Source organism: Hippoglossus hippoglossus, chromosome 7, assembly GCF_009819705.1.
Source record: "Hippoglossus hippoglossus isolate fHipHip1 chromosome 7, fHipHip1.pri, whole genome shotgun sequence".
Taxonomy (NCBI): Eukaryota; Metazoa; Chordata; class Actinopteri; order Pleuronectiformes; family Pleuronectidae; genus Hippoglossus; species Hippoglossus hippoglossus.
Genome location: NC_047157.1, coordinates 7,380,020 through 7,398,730, shown reverse-complemented (window position 1 = coordinate 7,398,730; position 18,711 = coordinate 7,380,020). Strand labels below are relative to the sequence as shown.

The window sequence follows — 18,711 nt, the reverse complement described above, 5'->3', positions numbered from 1 at the left end:
AGACATTTTCAGAGCTATTAAGTGATGTTCTTCAGCTGCAGTAATTCTGCTGTATATTTTACTGTGAGCGGTTTAAACCTGTCTCATATACAGCTCATTTGCATTTGCAAGTAGGTTTTGCAGCCGCTATAACACCACCCAGATTACAGTTTCTAACAACTTAACTGCTCACTGTATTTGGATTCGTTTCCCTCCTGGCAACTAAATCATGATACAGTTTTATGGTTATGGTTTTGGAAACTTCAAAACATTTGGTTAGTGTTCGGAAAGAATATGGTCTTGGTTAAATATTCAAAAGCCAGCGCTGCCGTGATGCATTACATGGGGCTTGTTTCTGAATATTTTACCCAAAACTGTAATCTTTGCCTAATGTCAGCTTATGGTAGCAACAACCCTGGTTTGTTGTGTGGAAGTAAACATTAACCCGATTATTTTTCGCAGAGGCACTGTAGTCTCTGGCTTTAACTCTGATTATCTCATTTAATGACACTGTTTATCTGTGCATTGTATATTTTATATGTGCAAAGTGCACTGAAGTTGCTCATATAAACATAATAACACACTCACATTTTGTTGCTGTACTGCATTGGAAGAAGGCGGTATAAGAAGGCGGACACATTTATTTGGAAAACAACTTTGTTACCAAATGAAATGTTCTACTTCCTCTTAATTGTCTGTTGTGTTTTAGTTTAGTTTTGTTCCTGAACTTTTGATTTTTTCTCCCAGCGAAGCTCAAGCGGTCTCAGTAGTACATTCTGTCTTTTGTCTGGTGCTGGTCTGGCCGGTTGTTAAGGTTTCTGGGCCGGGCCGAGTAAAGCCCTGATTTATCCTCTCATAGAGCCTAAAGCTGGCTGGGAAGGAACGTTTCAGGAAATCTCCTGCAAGCAAATGCCACATTCTGGAGCCGAGCTGGAACGAGGGAGTAGATGAAAGCCAACCTGCCCGTACCTTTACCTCCACATTCTCCCTTCCTCTCTTCCTCTGCTTCGATTTTTGTTTGTGCTTTGATCATGCCTTTTGTAACCTCGGTGACAAGCCCGGTTGCCCCCGGTGACAGTGGAGTGGTGGTAATAGCTGTAGATGGCGGAGATGACTTTTGGCTTTGCCAGAGTAGATAACAGTGTTCTGCACAGTCTAAGGAGTCATCTCTTCCTCTGCATCTCCCCTTTTTTACTCTGTACTTTCCTTCCATTTTTCTCTTTTTATTCCTCCTCTTGCTTTTCCCTTTCCCTTCCTCTCTCTAATCTTCCCTTTCCTCTTTTTGTGTTTACCTTTATCTTCCCTCTTGGTTTTATCCATCCTATTTCTTCTTTCCTGCACTCCCTCCTCTTCTTCTTGTTTCTCCCCTTTCCCTTAATCTTTTTTATCATCCATTTCTTGCCTCCCTTTTCCTGCTTCCTTTATAAATCCATTTTATTTCACCTCTTCTTCATTTGCTTGCTTTAGACTAGCCAAGTCTTGCTACTTTCGCTCTTTCACTTTCTCTTGCCTTCTCTCATTCTACTTTCTCTTGCACTTACCTCTTCAAGACTTTAAGAAACAGATTTCTTTCTGTTTCTCGCAGCACCTCTCATCAGTCGCAACATGCTTACACACACACACACACACCAACACAGAGGAATCAAATTTCTCCAGGGTGATTACACATTTATGTGCATGGGCACACACACACACACACGCACACACACTAACACACACACACACATAGAGGGCGAGAGGTCATTCTAAATAACTTGCTTTTCGTGCTTTCATTTCCCCGGGGCATTGACTCTTGCTTGTTATTCATAACCATAACATGCAGAACCTGACGGACTGACTGATAGTGTGTGTGTGTGTGTGTTTGTGGGTATGTACTGATACTGTATCAATGCTACACGGACATACACACAAGTATACTTAGTGAGATATATACACACTGCAGGCATTTTGCAAACAGATAGTTGAAAAACATACATTTTTGTTATCGCCCTTCACATGTACACACACACACACACACACACACACACACACACACACACACACACGAGGAGATGATAGTGGGCTTTGCTGAAATTCTCGATCCATCTTTCCTTGCTGTTCCTCTCATCTGCAACCACTGATACAAATCCTTTCTTCTTCATCGCTTTCTCTCACCAACGTTCACCTTTTCCTAAAACCTGCAGGCAACACACTCACAATTAGACACACAAAAAAACACAACCACATCCACACGCATACCTGTTTAATACCACGAGAGGTTGTGTTTTGAGACTTTTTAATCTATTTATGCATTTTGTTTCTCTTGAATAATACATCATTATTTGTTATTTTCCCTGCGTACAGTTTGGGAGAATTGGAAAGAAGTGAAAATAATAAAAGCAGAGCCGTGTTGAAAATGCAAGGATAACTAGCTGCATGGCAGACAATAGTGGATATGTTATTTTACTTTTGTGGAATAAGAATGGTGGCAACTGTCAGGATCCAGATTTCTAAAGAATACTTCTATTTTTCCACCCACCCGCTGAACTCTGGACAGGTCACCAGCCAACAGAGGATTGCAAATATACATACTGTGAGTCTGGAGTTGTTACATTATGCAGACACATTAATTAATTCATCCTTTCCGTGTTACCTACAGAATTAATTCAATTGACGGCGGTAGCGGGGGTGCACTTGCACAAAGGTCAGTCTGAGCTACAGGTACACAGACTTGAGAGTGAAAGATAAGATCTGCATTGCTTCCACTACTGCAGCTGAAAATACGAGGTCTGACTGCGTGGACAGTAGAAACTTTATGGACCATAGTGCTTACACACAATGACAAAAATGTTTTGGTTCATTATGAAACTCCAGTGGGACAAATTAGAATATGTCTAGATAATTAATGGGAAACACTGCCTTTGGTTTAGAGTATGTACAACACAACGTGATCAGAAGTATCTACGATAGCATTCAACAGCTCTAAAATATTTGAACATCTAAAAAATATCTGTAATTTTCCACGTGTTTATGTGCACATGCTCCTGCCATGCTGTTCATTTAAGGAATATATATCAACTGCATTCACTCCTCAAGATAGTTCTGTGTTTGTTGTAGCAGAGGGTAAATTACGCAGTCTTTACATTCGGTGGAAGACTGTGTAATTTACCTGAGTGTAAATTCCTCCACCACTGATTTAAAATGTGCAAACAGATGTTCCCAACTTCTGCCTCTGCAGTGGGGAGGGAGCACCATGTGTGGAGATATTCAGCCACATGGATGTAGCCGCGCATGTTTTGTGAATCAACTTGCATTGTCTCGTCTCAAAGCCCAAATGACACAGTGCAGTGGTTATCGATCCAGGTCATCGTGACTCAGAGTCGTGCTGGTGCTCGTGTTAGCAGTCTGTGGAGACACTGTTTACACCTGGGCTGGACTGTGAATGTTAACTGAGTGGGAGGAGAGAAACCCTGCAGCCTTTTGTTCTCAGGAGCCGCACAGACAAACGCTAAAGGAGAGAATATGTAGAGAGGTCTTCGCTTGTTGGAAACAGACCTCTGTAAATCACTCTATTTCCTCTGTAGTGCACAGCGTTTACTCACTGCCGTTTTATGTCAGTGTCTCATTTCGGACACAGCACAAGAGAAAAAGGTTTAGCGACCACTTCGTCCCTGGACAATTCCTGCTTTAACCCCCCTTTTACTGCACGTAGAGGGATTTCTTTGAACAGAAATCTAAATCGAGACAATATAACCTCCGTTGAGCTGCGGCCACGAGCGACAATTACAGAATAATGGCGTGTTAATGTTTTTTTTACCCCGTGATCGCTTTATCTCACAGCAGGGCACAGTGAAAAGAGTTGGGGACTCACAAGGTGAAAACAATACCAGGCTCGCTGTCACGGCCGGTAATCAATACCAGCGCCAACCGGTGGCAAATAAATAGCGTTTCTTGTGGCTGCTTCCTAATAAAAGCTACTCTGTGGTGCAACAGCTGAACAGTTTTAACAAAAAGCTCCAGGAGCAGGAAATGTTTGGTTTGCATTAGTGGAAACTTAATAGAGTTTTAATATGTCTGACAGCCATCGGTTAACCTTGAGATCAATTTATATCCAATAAAATTACAAACTGCAATGTTGAAGTACATGCAAGTATAAATGGTAAATGGTCTGTATTTATGACCACTCAAAGCACTTTACTGTGCAATTCACCCATTCACACACGTGCATTATGTGCAGGACTTTGAATATAAATCCAGTGTGCTAGTATTATTCTTCTTAAACTTTTCACTTCCTCCTGTTGTGCAAAAATGAAGGTAAAATATCCCGGATATATATATATAGGTGCCGCTGTCCTCATTCGAGCCACAGTCTGCACACTAGTGATCGTACTGACACATCGATTATCCTGATGGCTGAAAGTGAGAGTTTTAGTAAGAACTTTCCAGGCTGAAAGGCTTTCACACACCAGGAGGTCTCAGTCGTCCCTGCCTGTTGTTTGTTGCCGTGTAGCCCGGACATTTTTGAACACGTCATCTCTGCTGTGTGTCCGACACAATGTTCTGTTCATGGTGAAATAAACGCTGTTAAAAAGCAATTTCTCAGCGGACTGAATAGGTCAGTTTCACAGTGTTTATCAGAGTCACTTGACGGGTGATGCTGACCGTAAGCTTTATTTTCTCTGGCACCAGTGTGAGTACTACTTTGTTTCTTGTTTACACTGTAATCACATTAACTTCATCTGTGAGGTCAGGCCAACGTGCACTCATTCCTCGCCGGTGTGTTTGTTTTCTTACTCCTAGATCTAACAGTTTTATTCACAATTAGAATAATAGAAACACACGCACGCTCTCAGTGTCTGTGGTAATAATGCTTGCCAGAAAAGGAACAGAATCAATCCCAAGTTATTTTCATCCGAATAAATGTCAGGACACTCTGCTCCTGCTGAAGCTTCATGCTGTCCATCAAAATACCTTAAATTAAATTCTTGTCATGTTAAGCAGGGTCCTATATTGCAAGGGGTTTGCTTGATTTGACTGGTTTATCTGATTGCATGTGTGTATGTGTATGTGTGTGCAACGTGCTCGTGCGAGCAGGGTAAATTGAAAGAGACAAAATCAGAAGTTCATAAACAGCACTTTGGCCTTTTTCGCTAGAGTTTTAAACTAAGCCATCGGATCTTTGTCGTTTTGTTTATCGAGCCTCAATCTCTGGTACTAATTATCACCGTGGTATTTTCTCAATCTGCTTACAAGAGATAATTCGTTGTGTTTTCCGTTGATGAGGTTTCCAAAGATGTTGTTTCAGTAAATTGCAAAAATAATCACAGGAAATGTAAAAGTCATGAGTTTGTTTGCTTGTTCAGAATTTGGCATCTGACCTTTTACAGTCAAGTCACGAGCTGTTGTCTGAGCTGTGAGCATTTCAAACAGAGGTGTAATGTCTGCATTGTATCAGTAGAGTCCTGTGTTAGTAAAACTATTTATTATACAGGAGTACATGAAAAATAAGTACCTACTTTATTCAATTCAAACATTTGTGGTCTTATTTTAGTCATAAAATTAGATAAAATATTTTGTGTCGCCTTCTTTGCCAACATCTAAGTTACACAAAAAGGTCTTTAAAGTTAACATTAGGAAAAAGTCAGGAAGAAAACTTTTTCCTTCAGCAGAAATGTTTATCTTCAGTCTAGATTTCCATGAAATGGCTGTAGATGTAATTGTTCTTATAACAGACAACTGTTTCACATTTATTTATTCACATGGGACTGTTGAAGAAGAGCGATAATGAGTTAGAATGATCAGAATTAGAATTTCATCTTTCATGCGTTTATCCCACTGTGACCCCATTCAGACCTGGTATTACAGGCGTCCTGAGCGATCCGATCACACGTGGTCAGGGGTCTGAACAGGTCTCTTATATCTTACACATGGACCAACGCCGACTGTAACTGACTTTTCCGCAGATGAGAATAACATATCGTGCCTAGTGGCCATCACTTATTAGTCTGTGTTGATGGCAAAGGCTAAGTGTGATTAGCCAACGCTTCGCTGCACATCAATGCTGATTTTGGCTCCTCACCACCACTGGCTCCCACTAAATCAGCAGCTAATGAAAGGAAACTTGTGGCATATGCGCTACTTAGCCCACTCGAGTCCCTGCACCTCTTTCTGGGGCCACGATTGAGCGTCGCTCCCTGATGGAAGTTCATTCATTTAAATAACACCAGTTTCTCAGTTTGCCGTCACTTTGTGTGCATGATTGTGCTTTGTAAATTTGATGTTTTTTAGCTTTTAAACTAAGTATGCATAGCAAAATCCCTTTATCACTGAACCAGAGCCGTGGTATAAATATTTGCAGAAATGCTAAAAATGCTAACTGGGTCTAATGGGTTTCATATCACTTGAATCAGGTGTCTGGCCTGTGCAGAATGCAACTACTGAAGACAATATAAATGCACTATTGATTATGTGAGATTCTTAAAGAGGTAAACAAACAAGCAGGTAATCACATTTTCTGCCTGATTCATTTGGCCACTTAAGCCCTTTTTGTTGCTTTCAACGAGCTTCAGCCTTAATCCAGGAGACACCACTCTGGGTACAAGCACTGACAGCTTTTCAATCGGTAATACTGACCTTATCCCACAGGCAGCAAATGTGACAGGGAGGCCGTAAGGTTAAACAGTCTGTCCATCAGAGAGTGGTGTCTGTCTTTTCTTCTTATCTTTCATCTCTTTTAGCTCGCTTATAGGGATTACAGCTCTGAAATGAAGTGAGTTGTAACACTTGAGCTGTGCGGATGGCTCGACACATGATGTGTAATCATCACGAGGGTCCTTCAGGAAGACTCTGAGGACACTCTCACCTGACCTAAGCACAACAAGTGTGCAGCCCTAACCGGGTGGCCACCGACACTGCAGCTTCACTGTCGCACACAGGAACTCTTCCAAACCCTGCACTGATTATACAGCGAAATAAACCATCATCACTTCCATCACGTGCAACAGTTTAATGAACACAAGGGACGTGCAGTGCAAGCCATTTTCTGAACTTGAATTTATTCCATAAATAATGAAACTAAACAGATGGAGATATATACATGCATTCATACGGATTGTGTGAATGTTGTTGCCATGACGGTGATCAGCATCAGTCAGCCCGTGTATGTCCGTGTCAGATGTGGTGAAAATAAAAGAAATATTTGATTCAGAGTTGGACTGAGTTACCGACCACTGCTGTAATTGTTCAACTCGGTCCACAGACTGAAGGCACACTGCCCCACCCCCACCACCTGCTGGTTCCCTGTTTATTCAGTTTTGATTGATATTGCACATGCTGCGTGTCCAAATTGCACCAAATGGGCCCTGATCCCTCTCTGGCAATTTACAATAGAAAAGCAAAGTGTGAAGCCAGTTAAATGAACAGTGTAAGAGATATGCCACACACATACAGATAGATAGACGTTCGTGGAATTAGTAGGTATATCTTTATAAAGGATCAAATACTAATTAATATGAAGTGGGGATGCTGATGCAAACCACACAGAAAAGTACCACTAACGCTGCAGTTCCCTCAGCTCCTGGTGCTATAGCATCTTTCAGCTGCTTGTTTTTACTGCCTGCAACTCTTTGTTCCCTCTTAGCGTTTTAATCAACTCCAATTCCAGCAGCAGAAGCAGCTGCTTTTTTTTCTTTGTAAACTGACTGTACGCTACCTGCTCAGCACAAGACAAAGTTAGGAAATAGCCGGTGAACATAACGACACATTTAGTGACTAAAGAGCCATATTTTTCTTCCTTAAGTAGTTGGTTGTTACCCAATCAGCTAAAAGGGGAATATCAGACTCCTTCTACCCATCTGGTGTCCAGGAACACCACTCCATTGTTTCTCCGTGTTTACCTGATGTGCAGATAGCAAACAGTTTGCTTAGACAACTGAGAGCAAAGACACCGGTGGATTTACCAGACAACCTTTACAAAGGTTGTGTTTAAGTGAAGTGGTTTCTGTGAAATCATACGGTGTCCCTTTGAGGGACCTGTACATCTCCATCTGTGTTTGTCATAAATGCCACATCCAGACGATTTAATCTCGTTCTGGCTTTTTTCTGTCACTCAGCAGAATAAATGGGTCCTGTGTAGTCATTTCAGCTCCCCACCTGTGCTTTACTGAGGCTTTCAAGCGTGAGATATGTGCCGCTGGAAAAATGACAGCCGCGAAACAAATTGGACTATTTTGGAATCTTAAGACCTCACAGAATTGTAACATTTTAGTATTTTATCTTGGGTTATTTATATTTTTCTTCAACATTAATCTTTTTGGGGTGGGACAATGCCCTTTTGTCTGCCAAGATGAAGTGCAGTAGTTTACGTCCTCGTTCTTTGTCCTTTTTAAACCAGTTTTTTTTTTCAGTCACAGTTCTGCATTGACCACGGCTCGGACATTTGGATTAAAATCTGTCCAGACAAACACTTGTGCGCTCCCACGGCTTCGCTCTGCTGTGAGTGTGGCCGGCAGCCTGGAGTGGGACGGGGGCTCTTGCTTGGTTCATTTTCTATTCTCAAGGGTAAAACCGCAAAGCATGTAAAAGAGAGAAACAGCTGCAGTTCAGTGGAGCTCTTTGAAGAACTACATCAAACACAAGAAATCATCTTCCAGCAATTGGCCTCAAAGTGTGTGTGTGTGTGTGTGCGTGTGTGTGTGTGTGTGTGTGTGTGTGGACATGTGTGTGTGGACAGCATGCTGTGGAGGTGTGCGCAGGACCGTTAATCTTTTGGCCTTCCCTCCGTCCCTGCCTCCTGCTCCTCATCACTTATATCTGGCTGCACATTTCCATCCACATTTTAATTCTTAGATCTCTCTATATATTGATCTCATCTGTCGACTGTTTATTTTCTCGCTGATGCCTTTTCCTTTCTCCCATTCTCACCCTTTTCTCTTATCTCGCCACCACACACTTCTCCATAACACCTCTCTCCGTCCTCAGCCTCTAAGTCCTCCCTCGCATGGCCGCCCCTTTTTTTTTCCTTCAAACCAACCAGCAGGGGTTATATAGCACACACACCCAATCTGGACACATAAACCAACACATCACAATACGTTAGGTGACAGAGGAGTCAATCTCTGACAAAGCAACACAACGTTTGAAAGAGCACATTTTAATACTTCTAAAGATCCGTAGCTTGATTAGATTAGCACTGGATTAAGGATATGGAAATGCTAAATGGGTCAAATGTAGAGGTTCCTTTGAACGATGAGTTTAAAATAGCAAACAGTTTTTTAAATGTCTGAATGTCTTCTCCTTTTCTTCTTCTTGCTGTGTCTCTCAACAACGTTAAACTGAGTTCCCTCATTTCTGTTTCTCTCCCTCCCTCTGTCACATCCTCTCGCTCTGTCTCCCTCTCTCTCTTTCGCTGTCTCTCTTCCCTTTTCTCCTGCTGGTGATGGGGGGGTTGCTTGATTAGAACACACGTCGCCAAGTTCCCCCCACATCGCATCATTGCATTTGATTAGCTCCAATCCCCTGCTCCCTCCCTTATCACTGGCAGCACAACAGGTAGCAACACACACAGACACACGCACGCACACACGCACACACACACAGATACACATGCATGCACGTCACAATCTCACTTTCAGACTTATCAGAACTCCACGGCTGCCTGTAAACGTGCACTGGCTTATATTAACACACACACACACACACACACACACACACCCACACTCACACAGTGCTGGTGCTGTGGCAAGGTAAAGCCAGCATGATGCTGACAGCTCCCTGTCCCTAATGAAGCATTAATAAACTGCAGCACAAAACAGTGGATCAGAGAGCAGCAGTGGTCCCCACCTGCCTGGCTGTCTGCACACTGCCAGAGGGAGAGATCAGAGGGGAGAGGATCACTGTAATCCCCCATCCTCCAAAACCCCTCTGCTCCACTTTTCAGAGAAACCTCACCCCCATCTCCTTGGTGCCGTGCTAATGCTTCTGTACTTTTCAGTTTTCAAACATTCTCTAGCTGTAAGTAAATGTAGTTTTATTGAAAGGCTGTTGCTATAAACATAGTTAAATGGTAAATGGTCTGTACTTATTTGTGTTTATTTATCTTGTCTAGTCTTGGTGACCACTCAAAGCGCTTTACAGCACAGTTTTATTTGTCACCCATTCACAGACACGTTCTTACAGTGTCTCTCTGTCATACATCAATCACACAGTCATCAGGGGGTTGGGGTTCAGTATTATGCCTCTTGGGATCGAACCGCTGGCCTACTGGTTCGATGGACGACCCGCTCTACCTCCATCGAATCAGCTCGGCCCTCTTGTTTGGGCATGTGGACGACTGACTGTAAAGTTGTGTCTGATTTAGAGCAAAGTGGATTTTCTGACTTTCACTGCTGCAGAGTTTCTGGCATGTTTTCCAGTGTATCTCTTCACTGTGAGGATGCTCACCGCAGCTAGTTAGGATGTCTGTGTGGAGTGTGCCTGTCCTGTAATTGTTAGACAGCTCATCTGTCTACAAAATCCCCAACAGCTCGTCTTTTCATCATTTCTCTTTGCGGCACCTCTCCTCTCCTTCTTCTGTGCACATTCAGGAAGAATGAAGTTGTGTGTGTTCGTCTCTACTTTGCATTTGTAACACACTGCCTAGTTTTGCCCTCAATCTGAACACACATTAAAATTTAACTCTTCTAACAAGTTACTTGCTGGAAGCCGTCTTACCTCTGCAGCTACAGCATAGTACATGACAACCAGACTGATTTCTGTCTCAGTTTGTGCCCCTATTTACGCAGCTGCAGGGATGTTCATGTGTTACACCTGATGTGTGAAGGTGTGTATTCAGGAATTGCCGCAGCACATGAATTCACAATTTGGCAGACGGGTAGTGCAGTCACAGTACGTTCCTGATGGGCAGACAATGCCTCTTTCACTCTGAACCAAATGAAGGTGCTGAGCGGAGATATTCCAGAAGGTGTGTCCATTCAAACGCTGCATGGCGGTGATTAGAAGAATTAGAGCGATTGTTCAGAAAGAACAAGCAATTAAATCAGCTGTAATGGAGAGAGAAGAGTTCAAAAGGCTTCCAAGAATATAAAAGAATTATAGAATTCTAAAAAAAAGCAATTCCACCGACATCTGTTCGCTGTATGGGGAATGCATATCTCAAGAAACGTTCATCGCATTGGCTGCACATTGGGCATGTGTATGGTTGATAACTCAGGGAAGTACAGTGTTGAATTTGGTATGATTTGGACACGAAGTATATTCAATATTAATAAACTTTGAATAAACAGGCGACCAGCGCCTTGCAGTCAGTTGGGGTGGAGTGTAACAGTCATTCTGGGGACTGAGTTGAACATGTCTTCCTCTACATCCTTGGATAAATTACACCAGTGGCCCGCGGGTCAAAACGGGCCCGCCAGCAATAATATCTGTCCCACCAGAGCATTTTGATCATGTGACTATTTTTATTTCTACCATTTCAAACTGACAGACATTTACAGGAGTCGTGGGGGATGATCTCCGTCATGGCAACATTTATATAATCACTTCCTTTGCAAATTGAAAGCACAGTGTTCGCGTTGTTGCTGCAATGCTTTATATCGAGCTGAATTACGGAGCTTTTATTTTTGAAACGTTGTGAACTTGTGTCAGTTGCTTAACAGAGTTTTGAAGTGAACAGTAATAAAGCAAATTCAGTTTCATTTTATGAAAAAGACAGACTATAAAATCGATGCCGAAAAAAAGTGTCAGTGTCAGAGAGAAAGCTGCAGCCAGCATCACCACAGACCAACTAAACGGCCATGTTTGGAACAGGCACTGCGCTCGTCTTTGAAATCATACATGTGAATACATAAGGGAATATTCTTTTAATTGGGTCTCAGACAGCCGGCTGTCCTTTCGGGTGTCCTCTCCTTCCCTTGTCTCGAACTTGAGATGTCATCTCTCTATCTGTGCCGGTATGCCTTTGCTTCAGTGTCACTTTGCGTTTCTATCTTTTCGTCTATCTGTATCCTTATCTGTGTTTTTTACTCATTATCTTCCGCCATCGAAACCTCGCCGAGCTTTACTCCAGCGAGGGAGACTGATCTAATTGGTATCGAGGATCGTTCTAATTTAATGGAGCCGATGCTGCTGACTTCTTCAGCCTCTCGCTTTCTCTTCTTTCTTTTGCCACCTTTCATGTAATAATAATGAGAAAATATAACAGAGAATTCCCTGAAGTTTAATGTGGTTAGTATATATTTTTGTAATGTGCGCTTGTTACACCGATCACACTCGCAAAGGCAATTTTCCTGCTTGTCTGAGTCTGAGAAGAGGTTTTTATTTGCACTAACGCCCCTTCGAGGGTACGCGTCGTATCCAAATCGGCCCCTGTTAGCATTCAAATCAAGAGCCCCCCACCTCCCCTTCCTATTCTACCTAGCCCTTGTGCCCGTGCCCCTCTTTGTCTGTCAACACGCCAGCTTCACTCAGAAGAAAGGAAGGCTGGGTAGAGAGAGAGAGAGAGAGAGAAAGCTGGGATATTATTTAATGAGATCAAGAAGTGTGAGGGGGATGCTGTTTACTGTCACAAAGCAAACAGGGGCCCCTGTCTCCATGCGGGTAGGATCACTGGGCTTCTCCCTCCGTTTCCTCCTCTTCCTGAGTAGCTGTGACTGCCGCCTCCACCTTAACAACCACACTTCTACAGAAACAGGACATACACCGCCTCCCTCTCCCAACGGCAGGTGCATGTAAACAGTACGGCCTTTGAAGGTTATTTTTACGCTACATAACAAGAGCCCAAACCATTTTAGACATGTTGATTGTGTAGCGAGTGTGACTTTGTACTTGTGGTTGCACTGACCTTTTACCTGCTGCGAGAGATGCAGCAAGGTCTTTAGTGCAGCGCTGTTTCCCACAGGCCATCAGTGTCTCATTGTTCATATGACGGGACGCAAATAATAAGTGTCACAGTCGCTTTCTGGTCTGAATTGGCTGCCATTCAAACACTGCCAGTCACAGGCTCACACTTTCCTTCAGTCTCCTTAAGCTCCAGCTGTAATTTAGCGCTGTATTTTGAAGTTACTTTTGTGGTGTCTCTGCCATAAATTAGGCGTGGAGTCAGTTTCAAAGTTCCCTGCTGCAATACGGTACAAATATAAAATGGGAAGGAGAGAAAAAAGCGTTAGTTAACGAGTCTAACGCACCGAACCTCAAAAGGACTTGACAGGAGAGAGTGGAAAAAGAAAGGAGGGGGAAATGTGTCACGAAGATGAGGAAAGGGAGGTTGGGGGGGGGGAGATATCCTTTGATCAAGAGCTCTCCTTGTAGCACTGCTGTCTCCTTACACATCCATAATATATTTCTGCACACACTCCTGTCTCTTATTAACAAGCCGGCGCCATACCATCCGGAAGGCAGGTATGGAATGTTCAGGAAATTCATTCACTTGAAAAAAACAAAAACAAAATGCACAGCAAAGAATTTGAAATGTAATATATGCAGCCACCCCCTTTAAATTACATTCATTGATGTCGGTTGTAACAAAAGAGGGTATAATATCAAACATGAGTAAATATCTGTTCTAAAAGAGGCAGGCTTAGGAAATGAGAGGGCTGCCGCTGCTCGGCTCCTCTCTCGTGGGAGACCATGTTTGTCCGTGACAGTCATAAATATGTATCATGCAGCAAGATGACAGCGATTGTAATCTGGTGGCCGCCTTTTGTCGAGCATATGAAACCCGAGAAACGCTCCCATCGGTGGCGAACACAGACAAAATTAAAAGTTGCACCCTCTCCCATCATTGGAATGAGTCACTCAGCGACAAGTGGCACGCTGTTTAATTAGGGTGGAAACAAAGACCTCGGGGGGTGGCGGCAGAGGTGGGGTAATGCTCTCTCCCTTTTCCCTCCTCTCTCTCTCTCTCGCTCGCTCTCATTTGTAGAAAAGTAAATATTCAGAGAGTCGCTTTTCAGCCGTGGCGATTAAAGCATGCCCGAGCATAGCAAAAGAGAATGTGTTATGAATGCAAAGCTCCTAATTCAATTCACTCCGCGCTGCGAAATGAAACTCAACTAGGCCGAGGAGACAGCTGTGGCAGTGTCTCCTTAACCAGGGGTGTCAAGTTGTTCGCCAAACCCAGAGTAACTGCGCTGGTCAATCCTGTAGTGCCCCTGCAGCCTCTTAAAAAAGGCGGCCTGGATTCACTCCAGTGTACAGTGGCAGCGAGTGTCCTGGAGTGCAGCTGGTTGAAAGGTCGCACTCTTCAATGTGAGAACTCCTCTGTTTCTGACCCAGTGTTGTTTTGATGTCTGTCCCTGCAGCTCTCAAAGACCCCTGCACTGACGTGATCTGCAGCTACGGCAGCACCTGTGTCCAGTCAACAGACGGCTTGTCGGCTAAATGCATGTGCCCGCTCGGCTGTGAGGGCAAGCCCGAGGAGACGGTGTGTGGCAGTGATGGACAGGACTACCGCAACGAGTGTGAGCTCCATCAGCACGCCTGCAAGAGCCAGAAGAACATCCGTGTGCAATACCAAGGGCCCTGTGGTGAGATATCGCTCTCTCTCTCTCCCTCTCTCTCTCTCTCTCTCTCTCATGTCCATCCTTCTATTAGCTATATACCACTTATATAGACATTGGGCGAGAGATGGGGTCCACCTTGGACACCACTGCAGGGCCATCATATACCTCTTTTACACCAAAATAAGTGGGTATACATGTTTTTTGAAATGTGATTAAACCCACAAAACAAAGGCGAACGGCTCCTTTCCCTTTGCCAGTGAAGGAGTTTACCTTTCAGTTGTCGTCCCCCCCCCCCCCCCCCCGGTGCTTAATGTTTGATGTCACAAATCCGTCGGAAGCCTCACTGTCTTGCCAGTGTTGCATCTTGCACGATAAGAAAAATCACTGACGCACATGGTTCCCTCGATGTAAAAAAAACAATAAGTACACAATAGTCTGTGGCTTTTTTACGCACCAACGCCAGGAAGTTCAACGAGTGAAAATCTTCAGTGTTAGCATCCAGAATGACAAAATGAAGAAGAGGACAGCGCATTCACCCGGGTGTCACACTTCCATTACTTTCAATCATAGCCTGAGCCGCTTAAAGACTGTGTCCCCTGCAGAGTAGTGTTGGGAACCGAAACTCAGCTCCAAATTAGGACCAAATCCAAAATGCCAAGTACCGGGTACCTGTAAAAAAACATCATTCTTCATTATTCGTCCAGTTTTAGTGAAAACTGCACCTCATGATTTCTGACAGCCCCAAAATACCCTCTTTAAATTTGTCTGATATTAACTCTGCAATGATACAAGGTAAAAGCAGAAAACCGTCCATGTCTTTTCTCCATCCTGTTCTTTCTCCCTTCGTCTCTTTGCTTTTCTCCTCTTCACTGTTTACTTACTCTGACTTTTGTTGTTTCTCCCTCACATACTCCACTTACTGATGACACGCCTCTACTAATTCTCATTTATCATTCAGGCTGCCTTGCTCCATACAGGTGTGAATTGTTGTTTTCTCCAAGTGGGTGTTCAGTGCTGCCGTCTTCAGTCGGCCCCAGCTTCTTTGCACATCCTTGTTATCATCAGCCGATGGTTGTTTACTCCCAAGGCACTCAACTTTAGAGGCTTTTTTTTCTTGTGGTGAGCCAGATGGGGGAGAATGAACGTCAGACACAAACTGTCTCTTAGCAGCGGGAGCCCCTGGGAGACAGAGCGGGTTGGTGGGTGATGAGTGATGGATGTGCAGGTCTGCTGGCGGAATGTTGGTCCTATAAATCCAGCCGGAGTCGGCCAAAGTGACCCAAGTGGCCCCCGTCCTCCCTGGGGAGGGTCGGAGCTCAAGGGACCAGCCGGTCCTGATGGGCCTCTAAATCTTCCTACAGCCATTTCATCTAAAGCCTTGGCTATTTCGAGTTGGTGGCTGCAGCCAGACACATGCTGTTGATTTATCCGCGCTGCTAGTTTTTGTAGCAAACAGGCCATTCCTTTTGTAATTACCCTACTTGCTCAGCGAGAGGAAAGCACAGATCCTGTTCTTCTCAGTTAATGGGAGGTAATGGTCTTTCTCACAGATAATGGTCCGGTTGGCGGGAGAGGCACTGCCTCATGCAGACACACTGCATGCATTACGATAAAATCCCTGCTTGCTTGGTTACTCGTGTGCCTTGTATTGTGCTGATGGAGAACAGTCTGGGCCGTGCTAACAGGCCTGGCTCGGCTCGCCGTGGTCACTCCGGCTCCCCGCCCTCAACAGCCAAGCTCCTCCGTCCCATTTCATGTCCCTGCATAGTTGCTCTTTGTACGTCTTCCAGAGGTCTTTGGAAACCATTTCCCCTTATTCTCTCTTTCTCTTTCTTTCTTCTCCTTTCATGATGATACCGTCTTTCATCCTCGGTGCGATTTGAGCGACTCGCTGGCAGTTTGGCAGTGATTTAATATATTGCGATGCTACATAAATCCTTTGCCTTCCCACGCGCTGAATTCACGGCAAGGAGGATAAAGCCCAGGTCTCTGTTTCACGGAGTAACACCCCTGTCCTGCACATCCACAAACCAATTCCATTATGATCACGGGCTGATATGGCCCAACGTGCCAGACCCATGCTCCCCTGGAAGGAGAGAGTTGCCAGGGAGCAAATCAAACCGACAGTCTCTTCATCCATTTCCTTGTCTTCCCCTTTCACATCCAAGGTCCCACTCTGAGCTGCTCTCAGCTGCGAGCAGAGCTGATGATATCTCTGGAGGAGCAGTGATGGAGGGTCATGTCTCGTCTTCTTCACACTCTTACTCTCCTCTCTTTTCTTCTTATCTACCCTCTGAATTTACAAGACTAATATTGTTATTGCATTCAGTTTATATTCAGTTGATTTGTCCTGAACATCATATTACAGGTATATTGTTGTTTACTACAACTTACAATCTATCTAACAGGGTCTTTACTTAGGAAATAAAATCAACAGTTGCTGGATTTTGAAGTAATTAAGCAAGGACAAATATTACCCTGTCACAGTTTTCCTTTTGCCAAATATTGTCGTTCAGTTTTCTCCAGAGGACCAGGAGATGTTTTCGATGAAAGCCCCACAGCTCTCTTATATAACCTGCATAAATATTTTCCAGATCAACCTTTACTACATATTCTGCAAATGTATACTGCAGCACATACTGTACTCATGAATGCCTGTGTCTCCGCAGACCCGTGCAAAGACAACGAGAACAGTCTGAGCACAATGTGCCGAGTGGAGTCTCACACCCGCCAGACCTTGATGTTTGGCCTGCCGGAGTCGTGCCCTCCGGACAGAGAGCCTCTGTGCGCCAGTGACGGTGAAACCTACCCCAGCGAGTGTGCCATGACAGCAAGGGGCATCCAGAAAGGCATCAAGCTCAGGAAGATCCACGGAGGACGGTGCAGGAGGCTGGGTAAGGACACCTTTTGTGCTTCCTTTAAAGGGGGTTAAAAACCCATGAAAAAATATTAGCTGCAATGAGATCTCATAAAAAAGATCTTGACCTGGGATCACTTGTGAATGTTTCAGTCTACATTAAGATTCAGATCCAGGGAATATTGGACATTTTTGTTGATATAGCAGACCTAAAAGACCTACATTATACTTTGCACATTCATGAAGGGTTTTCATCATTTTTATGATTTGGTGTTTTGGCAGATCCTTCCTGTCGTCTTCTTCTTATTATCCTGATAAATGATATGAGGAGACAAATGATTACATTGAAATATGGCAACATATCTGCGTTTGTATACGACAAGTAGTGAGATGGGTTTTGAAGGATTGAGCAAAGCGTTCTGGCTAACAATCAACAAATAGTAATGAAAACACAATCTTGAGGCATCTGCATCACACTATGATACATGTAATCTTGTAATTTTACATATTGCACGTGATCTCTGTCCTAGATTTGAGCAGGAACAGGCGAACTGGAATTAAAATCTGGCTGTGGTGCCGTGATAAATGACTCTCAGGTCTCGGGATCTGTACTGTATCCGTGCCAGCAGTAGCCTCCTTCAGTCTGATAAGAGCCTCCAGGGCTGTTATCTGTGCTATTAGAACACGCGCCTTAAGCCTTAGTCAACAAAGGGCTGTCAGCTTTTACTGTATGTCTGATAGCCATCGGAGGAAATCCAATTTTGCCGTTGTGTTGTCGACGGGGCTTCATGCGGCAGCATCTGTGCTGGTTAATAGCAGTGATGTGCAGAGACCCCCCGTCCATGCAGTGAGACCTCTGACAACGGCAAAGACAAGAATAGATCACTTCTGGACACACTTACGTTCAGTGGACAGTGAGGGCTGATACACACTTCTTTCACACACCCCGGGTCTTCTTCCTGCTCCGCTTGACAGACCGATGGAGTGTGTGGGTTTTAAATTGCACAGCCTAAGTAGCGTTGTGAGTTTGTGTTTTCGTGTCGGTTTTGTGTGTTGGGATGTGTGTGTTTGTGGGCAAGTGGATTAAGGTCTTTCTCTTTTCTCTTCTCACCACCCTTACTGCTCTGCCTTTTTCAAATCAAAGAATAATTCAATTTGAAACAGAGATCCATGAAATCGTACCCCTAAGCAAATTACAAATTGGTAACTAATGAAAATGGCCATTTCGACTTGTAACCATGACATCGCACATCCTTGTAGCCCTCTCACTCTGATACAGCAGCGATGTAATTAAGTGTGGCATGACGGCTTTTTAAAGAAAAAGAAGAAGAAGCAACTGAATTGCTGTACAAATTTGATCCACTGATCAGGAATGAAATATATTCGAAGCCTGGTGAG

The 18,711-nt window shown here is 43.9% G+C and overlaps 1 protein-coding gene across 11 annotated transcripts in view; it reads left to right on the top strand.

Annotated features, from left to right (window-relative positions):
* Positions 1-18,711, top strand: part of agrn (agrin) — a 248,933-nt gene that overhangs the window by 142,377 nt on the left and 87,845 nt on the right. For all 11 annotated transcript variants that reach the window (XM_034591670.1, XM_034591667.1, XM_034591668.1 and 8 more), the window contains 2 exons: positions 14,256-14,480; positions 17,126-17,350. In XM_034591670.1, the coding sequence (XP_034447561.1) occupies positions 14,256-14,480; positions 17,126-17,350 (450 nt within the window). The remainder of the gene's footprint in view (positions 1-14,255; positions 14,481-17,125; positions 17,351-18,711) is intronic.